The sequence below is a fragment of the Balaenoptera ricei genome, chromosome 17, assembly GCF_028023285.1.
Source record: "Balaenoptera ricei isolate mBalRic1 chromosome 17, mBalRic1.hap2, whole genome shotgun sequence".
Taxonomy (NCBI): Eukaryota; Metazoa; Chordata; class Mammalia; order Artiodactyla; family Balaenopteridae; genus Balaenoptera; species Balaenoptera ricei.
In genome coordinates this window covers 9,505,673-9,519,404 of record NC_082655.1, presented here as the reverse complement: position 1 = coordinate 9,519,404, position 13,732 = coordinate 9,505,673, and the positions used below count along the sequence as shown (strand labels likewise).

Genomic DNA, 13,732 nt, shown 5'->3' with positions numbered 1-13,732 from the left:
AGGGAACACTCTTGCACTGTTGGTGGGAAATGTAAATTGATACAGCCACTATGGAGAACAGTATGGAGGTTCCTTAAAAAACTAAAAATAGAACTACCATACGACCCAGCAATCCCACTACTGGGCATATACCCTGAGAAAACCATAGTTCAAAAAGAGTCATGTACCAAAATGTTCATTGCAGCTCTATTTACAATAGCCAGGACATGGAAGCAACCTAAGTGTCCATCATCGGATGAATGGATAAAGAAGATGCGGCACAGAACAAGAGGAAATTACACTTGCTGTCCTCTCAGAACAGGCGCAGCCGTCGCCCCGGATGACCTCCATGCGTCTCAAATCACGTTTTCAGAGAATACAGAACACACTGCAAGTTCAAGAGCTTATAAAAGAAAAAGCCTACGGGTACTCGATGCACTCAAGGCCATCACGCGTAGCCTCACAACCTCATAAACGGGTGCAGTTGCAAGAAACAAATATTGCTAATGCACCTCGCATAAGGGTTCATGAAAATGAATATGACTCAAATCAGGAGGGTCTGACAATAAAACGAAGCCCGAAGTGACCCTACGCGCGGCCCCGTCCTCGCCAACTTCCCCAAGCCCCAGCACGCAGCCCCTCCCTGCCCGGAGCTTTGCCTCCCTGTGGAGGCGGGGCCGAGACGTCGGTGACGTGCTGACGTCAGGGCGTGCGGACGCCCAAGTGTCGTCCGGCGCGGAGCTGGGCTGGCGGCGGCCCTTGTTGCCAGCTTCCTTTGCGTGAGCCGCGGGGTCCGTGTCTGCGCCCTCCGCCCTTCGCCCTTCGTCCTTCGCCCTTCGCCTCGTCCCGGTCTCCCCGGCCCGGCCCCTGCCCGTCATGGTGCCGTCGGCGCGCCTGGCGAGGCCCCGCTGAGCCTCGGCCCGGCGGCGAGCGCGGCTCGGGGTCACCATGCCTACCCGTGAGTGGCCGGCCGAGGGTCGGACCGGGCGGGGAGCGTTGGGAGGCGGCGGCCCGCTGGGCGCGTACTCCGGTGTCGCGGGGCGGCGGGGCAGGCGGGCCGGGCCGGGGAGAGCCAGGAAGTGCCGGCGACCGGCCGAGTTAGTTTCGTTTGGGCTTAGGCTTCCCCGGTGGGGTGGCGTGGGAGCCCGTTGCACAGACGGGGAAACCGAGGTCCGAGCGCTAAGGACGCACGGCTAGTAAGTGGCAGAGCTGCTAGTAAGCTTGACCTGTGGGACTTGGAAGTCCAGCTCTTTCTCCAGCAGAGCTAAATGGCACTTTATGGAAATGCTGAAAATAGCTCCGTTCCATCGCCATTGCCTCCTCACTTGCTCGAGGACCAGGCATCTCCTGGTGGGACGCTCCGGCCTGGCCCAGAGCCCTTCCCCGCGGCGCCCGAAGTCCCAGCAGCCCTGACTTTTCTCTGTGACACGTCCCGGGGGTTGAAGCAGGTGCTCTTTGGGGGAACTTGTTGGACCCACCGGCTTCAGATCCAACTGGCAGCTGATTGAAAATGCAGGTGTAGGGTTCCTCCCTAGACACGTTGAATAAGATTCTGGAGCTTGGGCCCTGGAATCTGCGTGTCCTACGTGTTACTGAGGGACCCTGAAGTTTGAAAATTGCTGGATAGTGGAGGCGTTTTGGACAAACAGGGTACTATAACACTACCAACGACAAATGTTAAAACGACCCAGAGAATCACCATGTGACTTTAAACCCGGTGACCTATCTGGATACGTGCAGACTAGGGAAGCTCCTGATTTTGGACGTAGAGCAAGCATGATGATGATTGATTTGAGATTCTTTTCAAGTAGGGCTCTTGCAAGCGTTTCATGCTGTAGAATCTTGAAACACTTGGCGGTATGTTTCCAATTAGTTCATATTTCTTAGAATTCATAACTTTTCCTAATTGTCCTTATTTTTGTAGACACATGGGACATTGGATTTCCAGGTCAGCCTCAAATGCATGTTTTGTCCAGTGGTGGGTAAAGAGGAATTATTTCCTGATACTAGAAAGGTTTATGTAACGCTGTTACAACTTTTTAAACAATCTTGATGTAAAGATTACTAATAACTCCTCATATATGTATGGGTTAGGTGGATTTTGTTCTCTTAACCCAGTCCTGTGTGTCCTAAACTTGATGTTCTTGGATTTTTGTATCCCGTACGTATGTCAGCAGTTTATATCTTATTCTTCTAGACTGGAGGAATATCATCATCAGTATTATTGTCAATTTTTTGTTCCTAAATTTATATTCATGTTAACAAGTGAATTAGCACTGTGCTAATCTTTTACTTTCTTAGAAAGCAAAGGGGGTGGGGGAGGAACACCTTTCTTAAAAGTTAAGGCTTCAAGTGGACTTTATTGGTAAAATGGCAATTAAACAGCGTTTTTAAGTTATGTTCTAAGGTTATTTAGCCCCATAGAGTGGATAGAAGACTTTTTTTTCCCCTTAATTGTGTGATTTACAATGCAGAATGACACAAGGATGAGCCACGGTGTACTTTGCATAGTTAGGATTACAAGATCTGTGACCTGACTGGAGGGCAAGTGAAATATTTGAGTTATCTATCATTGCTGTTAATATTTATTATGGTACAGTTTCTGTGGTTGCTTAAAAGTGTGTTACCGATTGGTGGTACACGTGTGAAGTCAGTTGTGTTCATAATTGCCTTTTTCTCTTCTTTTGTGACCAGAACCACCAAAATAGCTGTGATAGTGTATGGATATTAGTACTTCTCAGAAATTCTGCATGTAGAATAAGTAATTCCCAGCAAAATTATTATTTTCTTTAGGGATTTTTTAGGAAGGAACACCCCCCACCCCCCAATAAGCGAAGCTTTTTTTCTTTCTAATGTCAAATGAGTTAGGAGGCTCATGTACATACATGCTCAGCCAGTTAATCCTTAAGCATTTAGTGAAATAAATGTAATGCTTTTCTGTAAAATGAAAGTGTTGGAGATGATCACTAGGGTCTTTTCAGACTCTATAGTTCTGAGAGTGACCCTTATTCCAAGTCATAGAATTATTCTACTCTTGCTATTTTGTTGCTTATTTGGAATATTGATACCCTCAGTCATTGAAACTGGAATTGGTAAGTAGAATCCAGTGGCGCATAGTACACCCCTGAAGGCTGAACGATGGCATATCTCATGAGTGTTAATAGTCGCTTCATTGGACTTATTTCGGAGATCCATAGACTCTTTTTCAGAAAACAGCTACCTGGAAGGATGGTGACAGGAAGTTGCTGCGACACAGGAACAGTTCTGTGGTCATGTCACTGTGTATTTTCAGGCAGTAGTTTGCAATAATCACTAAGCACAGATTTCAAGACTGTTTCACTAAACGATCTTTTCAAATCTACAAACCTGTAATTTGTCACATCATTTCTCTAAAGGCCTTCATTTCATCCTCCTACACCCAAAGGATCGTTAAGAAACATTTTGATTGTGAAGATTTTCCAAACCCTGTATCAGAATTTGAGTGGAAGAAACGTTAAAGCTTCTCAATCCAATCGTTTCATTTTATTTTGCATATCAGGAGACTGAGACTCGGTGAGTTTCAGTAACTCGGCTAAGATCACAGATGGAGTAGAACCAGGACTTGAACACAGACCTCGGGTTAGGGTTTAGGTTAGGGTTCCTATCCATAATCACACTGAGCATAGATAATGTTTATTTTTCCATAGCTAAGTTGATAATAGTTTATCTTTTTAAAAAATTTTCCCTGGAGTTACACTAAGGCAAAAGTGAGCTTGGCCAAAACTTACATCAGACATGTGAACTTAAAAGAATATTTAACATTTTTGCCTTTGCTTCTGTCTTGTCACAGGAATCTGAGCAGAGATCGCCGGGGATTCCAGTGGTGTGCTAGGTAGATGCTTGGTTATATAGGTATAGATGTAAACTTTTTAATAAACTACTTATATGAAAGGGACTTGTTAGCTGACAGATAACTTGTCTCAAAGCAGGTCCAATAAAATGTGCCCTTTTATTGTATATGAAAACATTGTATATTGGCTAAGGGAAACTGTAACTATTAACCATTCTTTGCTGTTAAACTATACTTTCAGTAATTATTTGTGGGTAATGCTTTCTTCTCTCATTTAGATGTTGGCATTGATATCTGGCCGCATTTGTTAGGCTGTGGTAATGTGGTCCATCTGTGTGTGGATTTTTCCATTGATGAGGTTGATTATATTTGACTTATTTTTCAGTCCATTCTTATGAAATAAGTGCAGAATATAGGTGAATTGTGAAGTGAGGGATGAATGCTGGTGAAAGTGTTTTCATTTAGAAACACATGACAAGTAAACTTGATCTGTTACTGGCTTGTGAACCTTTTGTGTTTGTTCGTTCTCTCTCCCTCTCTGCCCCTCACCCCCTTTTCTCCTTCTCCCACCCAGCACCTATGTACACTGCCAGAGTTATAGCTGAAGAGTTTTCTTTCTCACAGCGACCTTTGGCCTGACATGTTTTGGTTACTACCAGATCTCATCTTTCAATCTGTCCCCACTCATGGGGACACGGGGCTGCATTAAAGACGATGTAGGTCATGGGAGATGAGGCTGGAGAAGGAGAAAGGAGCCAGAATTTGAAGGATGTAAGATGCTGTGCAATTAACGTGACTAAAATTGTGTTCCAGCTGTCACAGTCACAGTTAGTGGCTATTTTGTAGGCATATTAGCAGTTTCCAACTTAGTGGTTACTTAAAAACTTAAAATTTCCTCTTAGTAATAGAAATTGATTATTGGATATTGATTGTGTACGAGGCAATATACTTTGTGCTTTACAGGAATGATCTTACTTAGTTGTCTCCGACATTGAGGAGGGTCCTATTTGACCAATTATAGAAATGAAGAGATTGGTTCGGGGAAGTCAAGTAACATGCCTAATGACAGTAAGTGGTGGAGCTGGGATTGGAAGTGGATAGGTGTGACTTCACGGTCCCAGTTCTTTTTTCACACTGCACTGCTCCAAGCCGGGCAGGAGTTGAATCTGCAGTCCTCAGATCCTATCAGTTTCCTTTAACACTGTCACTTTTGCTTAGCACTATGCCTGATCACATAATAGGTACTTGGTAAATGTTGAATAAAAGAATGAATTCTAACTGGAGTCAGAGAAGTTATTCTTTGGATACTATAACCTGAAATAACTTTTTTCCCATAAAAACAGTGTTATAAAAAGTTTTATAGTTTATGATTAGATTCTTAGCACACCTGCCTGAAATATTTGCAATACCTGAGACAAGAATACAAATGGAGGCCCGCAAATCATAGTCTAAATTCGGGTTTCTCAATTCTTGCTCTCTTGATGTCTTGGACTGGATCATTTCTTGTTTGGGAGGTCTAGGGCTTTCCTGTGCATTGTAGGATGTGTAGCAGCTTCTCTGGCCTCTACCCACTAGAAGCTAGTAGTAATTCTCCCTGTCCCCTAAAGCTGTGACAACCAAAAATGTCTTCAGACATTGCCAAATGTCCCCTGGGGGGGGGAGGGGGGGGAATTGTCCCTGGGTTGAGAACCACTGGTCTAAATATTAAATGTTATAGACCAAGCTGTGGCCACAGCCTGGCCTGCTTTCCCATCCAGGGTCCCTACAATGTGCTCCCCAGAGATTACCTTCTCAACCTGGAGGTCCAAGCAGACTACAGGCCTGATCTGGTCAGCAGTGATCTGTTGGGTCAGGGTGGGGTCTTGCCTGACCCTGTCCAGCTTCTTTGGGGAGCCAGAGTGAGAAGGTCCCCCCCACCCCCCATTACCTCACTTCCATCTCAGGAGTTTGGTATGGTTCTAAGCACCTCCCAAAGCTCTATCACCTGAGTAGAGGGGCAGGTGGGTGGAGGGAGCCCCGCTTTCTCGGGAAACTCCATCTGCCTGGACTCCCACTTCGGGTGATTTGGGGTGGGCAACTTCAAAGAAAAACAGCTGCCGCCATCTTTCTCTGGTCTCCTAGGATGTGATTTTCAGTATTGTCCCTTCCCCCACCCACAGGTACCTCTCTAAAAGGAAAGAAACCTGTGTTGTGGGAAGCAGAGGCCCTTTTCCCCCCCCCCGAGTCAAATGAAAGCACTAGTTCTTAGGAGAAAGCCACATCTTACCTATTATATAGCTCAACTTAGGTATGGAATGACCCCAGGTCACCTGAATACTGGGTGGGTATTCACAACTACATAACTACCTTTATGTACTACTTCATACTACCTTTATGGGGGATGGAAAGGTATGGTATAGAAGTATTATAAAAATCTGTGGCTAAAGATTTGAAGAAGGATTCAAAGTTAACATCAAATATAAGAGATCAATATTTGCAGTATTTATACAAATCGGAAAGCAAAATACCACCAACCCTCCGTGGTTAAAGCACACACGTATGCTTGTCAAAGTCTAAGTACAAATGATCGATAAAGATTTGGGGGGAGATGGCTCAATTTTACTAATAAAGAAATGCTCATTAGAAGCTGAAATCATTTTAGGTTTATCGCATTACCGAAGACTTTAACAGTAATAGGCAAAGGTGGTGGTGAGGTGCAGTAGAAAAGGCAGAAGTTTAAATTGGTACAATTCTTGGAAAGTAATTTGGCAATATTTTATCAAGTGCTCTGATAATGCTTTTACTCATTGACCCAGTAATTTCACTTTTGGGAATCCTTAAGAAATGATTAAAAACATAAACTGCACTAGGATGTCTGCACTGAGGTGTCTGTCACCTTAATATTTGTAAAATAGTAAAAACCTAGAAACTTTAATATTCAATAATGGGGAAGTGGTGCAAATTGAATATAGAACATCCTTGCAACAAAATATCATGCAGCCATTTAAAATACTTACAAAAGCACTGGGATTATGAACTGTTTTTATTTTCTTTTCTATAATTTGTGTTTTCCAGAGTTTCTACAGTTAGCATATAATCCACAATCAGAAAAAGATGCTTAAGTTTTTTTTTTACAACTTTACCATAATTTTTTTCAACATTTTCGTAATTCTTTCCAAAACCTAAATGAAACAAAATATTACCCTGAACTAACTGGTTCTTCCTTTAGCCCATAGAAAAGAATTTTGGGTAACTGATCAGATAGTGTTGATTGTGTGTGTATGTATATATACGGCTTAGGAAAACAGTGCATTTACTGTCTGATTGCTACTGTCAGGTGATAGCAAATGCTTATCATTGGTGTTTTATTCTGAAAGGAGGAAGAAATAATTTCTGATTTATTAAGTGGTGGTTCCAGTTGTGAAAACCTGAAAGGTTGAGATGAATCACTTTGGGTTTGGTTTATTGGGAGCTTGTAGGCTTTTTTTGTTTTTATTTCCCTGAATGATTGTGTATTGTAGAATGAACACAATTCTAGGGAAGTATGATCACAAAATGGATGTTGGCAATTCCTCCTATGATTAATATGTCAAACCTGTCAAAATTCTTTCATCATTTGTATTTGCCAGGTTTATTCCACTCTTAAAATGAGCCTGCTTTCGCATATGCTCGAAATCAAGCAGGAGCTACTATTAATTTTCCTCTTTCTGTATAGGCTGTCATATCCTCCCTTCTGCATATTTATTTACTGCTTCCTAACTTTAGGTATTATTAGATAGCATGATTCTAATTTTTATTAAAGAAGGAATCACTACTCAGCTTTTGTCATTGTACCTCTGCATCAAGTTTGCCATATTCTAAAAAATGGGCATTAAACCTTTTGCTCTGCAGTCTTCAAGAGGACTTTCATTCTCCTCAATGCCATTATTTTTGGTTTTATCCTTAGTTGGTGAGTTCATTACCTGAACTCCAGGGTATTTCTGCTGTACTGTATCCAGTTTTCTGGATAATTCTAAGTGTTCTTCACACCCCTGCTATTTAATTGGCTTTTTGAACAGCTGTCTTGGCAATTTGCTACAAAGTTCTCTGTGCTGTGGTTGCACTTAACTTTAAATGGATCTCACTCCCGCTGGGCAGGGAAAATGAAATATAAGATGTTCAGATTTGCTGCGGTCAATGCCTGGGCCCTCGTAAATGGCAAAAGGCACTGGCCAGGCTAAAGGACTGGCCTGGAAGTCGAAAGGAGTGGTCCGTTTATGACATCTGACATAAATTGTTTTTTGAACTTAGTTATAAGTATTTTTATTAACTATTTGATCCATTCAATGGAAAATGATAATACTTCTCAGGGAGATTTAGATGCAGTAGAATTTATGTAATTGTGCTTTAGAGGTAGAAATACTTTATGAACATGGGATTAGAATCAGAATCAGAATTAGAATTGCTTCTTGGATTGTTACCCTTTGCTGCAGCTGGTTCCAGAAGGCATCTACAGGGGAGGGTAGTCCAGGCAGATGTGTAATAGCTAGGATTTGGGGTCTAAGTCCCTATGGGTTTTTCCCATTCTCTTAGCTGGCTGGACTATGTGAACTTCAGGGGTCCAGTTTCTTTTTCAGTTCACAGCCCGGATCAGAAACAGCCTTAAATAATTTGTCTACTCCATGCTGCCTTTTCCCTTGATTCCATCCTGCTTCATCACTTGGTCTTCCAAGGATGGGAGCACCTTTGGGAAGCTGCCCCAGGTTTGTCTTACTGCGCCATCTTTACGAAATGGAACAGCTCAGGTCCAGGAGATTGAGGGAAGAAACTGCCCCAGGTCAGTTCTGTTTGTATTACCTTTACTAAAGCTCCATCCCCTGGCACAGGATTCTCGTTGGGAGTTCCTGAGCATTACATGTTGTTCCTGATCTGTATTGGAGGGTGGCACAAGGGAAGTTTGAGCTACCGCTAGACATAAGTTTTCAGAATGTCTTCCATGGAAATATAGTAGGGACTGTTGTGTGGAGAGAGTGCTGAAAGAGCAGGTGGGCCTCTCTGCCTGACCCAGCTTCAGCCGGGCCAGCTCTGTCTTTAATCTGTCTTATGGTAAGATTCTGCCTCCAATTTCAGGAGGTAAATAACATTGTTTCCTTTTTAAAAAGTTTGAAATTTATGGTCTTAGGCATTAGAATATGCCTTTTGACAAGAACGTAAGATATTTTAGAATCAAAAGCTTAGGGACCTAGAGGCAAAACCAAAGCCATTTAGCTGATGGTGTCTCAGCTGCTTTTGCTCTAACGATCTCCGGGAATGGAGTTGTCGCATCTCTCCTTGTAGTCGTTTTGGTCATAGGTGCTGTCTCTATACTCTTGGAGTCACAAACATTCTCTTTCAGTCTTTATTTTCCTGTTGGATTTCTCTTAGGGATTGATTCACTCAGCAGATTATTTTAGTGCCTACATGTGCAAGGCAGTGATAGGTGGGGAATATGGGGATGAATAAAGCAGTCCCTAGCTTTAAAAAGTCTATCCAGTTTATAGAACCTTGTGTAGATGGCTATCACACAAAGAAGGAAATGGCAAGCCCCCTGAGAAAGTGCTGTGGGGTTCACAGAGAGATCGCAAGGAAAAGGTGAGTGGGAGATGGCGTCCTCAGCCTGAGTAGTTACCAGAGGTGAGAGTGCGGGTTTGGGGAAGATGTTTGAGTCACACAGGTGGAAGTAACCAACAGCTGGCGGGAGTAAGTCATTGGTGCTGGGGTGCGTGACGACTTTAAGGCCATATATATATTTGGTAATTTTGTCTTTTAAGCAACACATACTTATCAACGCCTAGTATGTGCCAGTTATTACAGGCACTGAGGACACAGCAGTACCTCATACTAGACACATGGGCATCACCCCGGACATCTTCTCTGCTCTCATGAAGCTTAATCTGGTGAGGAAGACAAGTGCTGACCAGACACTTATCTTCCTCACCAGACTAATTACAAGCACCTAATGCCTGTTTTCTTTGCCAACGTATATATAGTTTTTGATACAGTAGGTGGCTCATGGTACACATTCGGTGTATATTTGTAGAGTGACTCAGATTACTAAAGGAGAAACACAGGTTGCTATGGAAACACATGAGCGAGGTTGGAGGGAGAGCAGTTAGAGGTTATTAGAATACAGTAGTCTGAGTGGTGGGCTTTTGGACTTGGATGATAGTAGTGGGATGGATTGCAGTGTAGAAATCTGAATATTGTTGAGAAAGTACAATTCATAGGATTCATTGGATGAGGGGTTGAGGGAGAAGGAGGAGTCAGGATTCACTCCCAGATTTCAGGCGTGATCGTTCGGGTGAACTGCTCTGGTATGATACAGGGACTTTTTGGAGAAGGCAGGTGAGTCCATCTTAGGGTATGATAAGTGTGTGGTGCCTTACAGGGCTTTCAGGGTACATTTGTAGGAATAACAGTGGATGAAATTACTAAAGGATAGGTTGTGAAGGGAGTAAAGATGCTGAGGCAGACCCTCGAGGAACATGTTCATTTAAGGATGGAATAGGCAGAGGGAGCAGGTGGAACATTGCTAAAACAAATGCGTGCGTGACAAGAACTAGGTAAGGCTCGTGACAGTCCCTTTATTTATAGATGCACTGCAAGCATTTCAGTGTAGCGAGGAAAAGAAGCTGGACAGTCGCTTACTGTTTGATGTGAGGCTTTGACGATGATGATTTATGAAGTGTTGTTAGGAAAAAAAAAATCTTACTTTAAAACCGTAAAGATGATTGTGTGTCTTAATTGTGGTATGTACTGTCCTGTACTTATGTCATTAACTTGTCACTGCTTCCTAGCTGAGGGAAGAGATTGTCAAATTATAGTTGGTTGAGAGGATGTAAGCTGTTCTATAATTCCTGGGTAGACAAGCTAAATTGTGCAATTTGCAGGTAGAAATTAGGGAAGCTCCACATATGTAATCTAAAACTTTCATATAGAACTAAACTATTAGTAACTTATCATCCCATGCTGTCTTCTTTGAGTCTCACTGTTAACGTGTATTTGTGGAAGAACTGAATGATCTGCTCGTGGCAGATACAATGCTTATGTAAACTTGCTGAGGAACTGCTTTACTTCAGACAGAGAACTGAGGGGGCATTTAGAGACTGGAGCGGTCACCTGAGAGCATCAGTTAGCTCTTTGAGTGTTGAGCACCACATTCTCCCCCCACACAGCTGATACTCCTCTTTTTTCCCTTCCCTATCCATTGCTTTCTGCGTATTTACTCAGTGACATGGAGTAAACAGCCTCTCGTCTCTTTTCAGCAGCAAAGAAATATTGCTGCTCTTTTTGCTGCCTGCCCTGATAGGGTACAGCAACATGCTGGTTAAGGGCTGAATAATTTTAAAAGCTTTGTATCCAGTGGTTTCAAGAACATTAGGGAGGGGTGAGTACAATTAAGTGTGGTTTGGCTGCAGAGCTTTTGCTGGAATGGCAGTTGATTCCACCATTCTTAATTTTTTAAATCTAAAATTTCACTGTATTCAACCTTGCTAAAGAATCTGAGTATTTACACAAAAGTGAGATGATTTTCTCTTGTTCCCTTTTAATTTTCAAGAGTGAATAGTTTCTTTTTGTAGTTGTGGTAATAACATGAATACCACAAATGTGTATAGATTTCCAGGTTCTCCCTTTGTGTATAAATGCCACAGAAAGTTGCCGTGTTTTTTATTTCTTCCATGCATTCGTTGTTATAAGTCTTACCTTTGAACTTGAGGAAGATATAGCAATACATTGAAATCTTCGGGTAGCATCAGATTTTGGTTTATGATTCATTAAAAAAGATATTAGAGAAGATTAGATTTCCTTAAGAGTTTTGATTAACATAAAAGTTGTGCATGCTGTGACCATAATGTGTATAATAAATTAAAAGAATACCTAATTTAAAGAAGTCTTAGGCTTTTGACATTGTGTTACCCAAGTGAATACAAAATGTTTAGAGTCTTTATGTTTTAGCTGGAAGTTTTGGGGAGACTATGTCAAGCACTGAACCTCGAAAGTTTAAATTAGTAGCTTAATGTTTTTTAAATTAAACTTTGTACTTAGCTAGACCCACTCAGCAAGTCCTGTGTTATATTTTCCTATCTTCAAACTTTGGATAGAGAAATTAAATATATATTCTGTTTAGATACATAATGAGAGTGTTCCCTATCTTTCCCTTTACTGTTTAATCAGGAAATTTAATCATCTCAAGTCAAATGAAAATCTTCAACATATGGCATAGACACCGTGGGTGTTGTGAAATCTGTAAGAAGAATCAATGCCGTTGGTATATTGAATGTATTCGTTCTGAAAATAATTTTGGAAGTTACAAACACCCCAGATTTAACCCTTTTGTTACTCTGTGACTAATAAGGAAATAAGAATTTGTTAAAATTTAAGTCGTTGGGGAATTTTAATGCTGTTTTGGATTTTGCCTGAAATAACTCATATCCTACTTTTGAAATATTCAGAGAATTTTTAATTAAAAATAACTCAAACATCTGGTTCACTGAGAAAGATCCTAGTCATCGTCTGTGGTGGATTCTTTATGTCTGTAATGGGGACAAGTTAGTATCTTTTGATTTAAGGGTTTATTTTCCTGACTACAGTGCCTTAGCTCGTTTAAGCAGAAATTGGATTTGGATGTGTTGGTGTTTTTTTGTTTTTGTTTTTGTTTTTGTTTTTTAAAGAACTTAGCTAAAAATCTGCAGAAAACCCCACCTTTATCTTTTTTTAATATCCAGGTTTTCATTGTGGACAGTAGGGTAGCAGTAGGGTTTTAAACTGTGACCTTGGTATTACAAATACTTATTAAGGTCACAGTAAGTATACTGATGGAAATAATTGATTTTTAAGGACAGCTGTATTGAGATATATAACTTGCTTACCTGTATTAAGTATATGGAAAGGCTTGATTTTTATGTAAAATTAAAACTGTACAAATTACCTGAGCAGTGATTATAAATGTGAAATCCTAGATGCCCAACCTTTCCTTTCCCCCAGATTTTGATTCAGTAGGACTCACAATTCGATAAATTGCACGGTGTTAGGAGACTTGCTAAAATTAAAGATACTGAGTGGCAAGATTGTGAAATTCTAGTTCTTTTTAACCTCTTTATTATAAATCAGATATTTTTTCCTCTGGATTTTAAAACTTACACAGTATATTTTTAAATTTAAAAATCTGAAATCATCCAGTGTCAGATTACCGTAATCCCAAAACGAGTGTTTTAGTTTGTAGAGGGGAGAATTAACTAGACTTTTTCCTCTGCATGCCCAAATTATAATAAAGCAAAGGATTCCCACCTTATTTCTACAAAGTGAAAATGGGTTGTAGCTTCAAAACTGCAACTTGCTTTAAGTATGGATTTGCTGCTAGAGTTTTGTGAAAGTTTACATATAAATGCTTCTGTTATTTTCCTTGTTAGTTTTGGGAGTATTTCGTTGTCACAAGCTGAAACTCACAGTGCACAGTGGATAGGGAAGCTTTAAGACATCCTAAACAGCGGTTGTCATTTGGCTGTGATTTTGTAAGTAATGAGGTTCTCTCCCCCTTTTTTCAGTGGCTGAGCTCCATACAGCTCTTGTTTGTTGTCAGGTGTGCTGGGAATTCACCAGTAACTTTTTGTGGGGGCAATCTAATAGCCTAACAAAAGCTTCTCATTTTTCCTTTCATGATGTTCTTGTATTCTTAGGGATATTTTAGAGCTCAGAGTAACCTACAATAGGAAAAGAAGACACTTTCTCGAAGTGGGAAGTTTTGTAACATGACAGGTTCTCAGGCAGGGTGTCACTTCTCCATTCTCTGCCATCTGACTTGATGGAGAGCTTGGTAACAAGAGTATAATCTTTGGGCAGCTGTGAAGTATTTTGACTCTGTTGCTCTACTCTCCATATTAAACAGTTCAGCTTATTTAAAGAAAAAAATAAAAAAGCCATCTCAGG

At 41.2% G+C, this 13,732-nt stretch overlaps 1 protein-coding gene across 3 annotated transcripts in view; it reads left to right on the top strand.

Annotated features, from left to right (window-relative positions):
- Positions 1-686: 686 nt before the first annotated feature.
- Positions 687-13,732, top strand: part of EFR3A (EFR3 homolog A) — an 89,131-nt gene continuing 76,085 nt past the window's right edge. The window contains exon 1 of one of the 3 annotated variants that reach the window (XM_059901636.1): positions 687-937. Coding sequence is in view for 1 of the 3 variants with exons in the window: in XM_059901634.1 (XP_059757617.1) it covers positions 928-937 (10 nt within the window). In the remaining 2 variants the exon portion in view is untranslated. The remainder of the gene's footprint in view (positions 938-13,732) is intronic. The other 2 variants (XM_059901639.1, XM_059901634.1) reach the window with 2 other exon arrangements.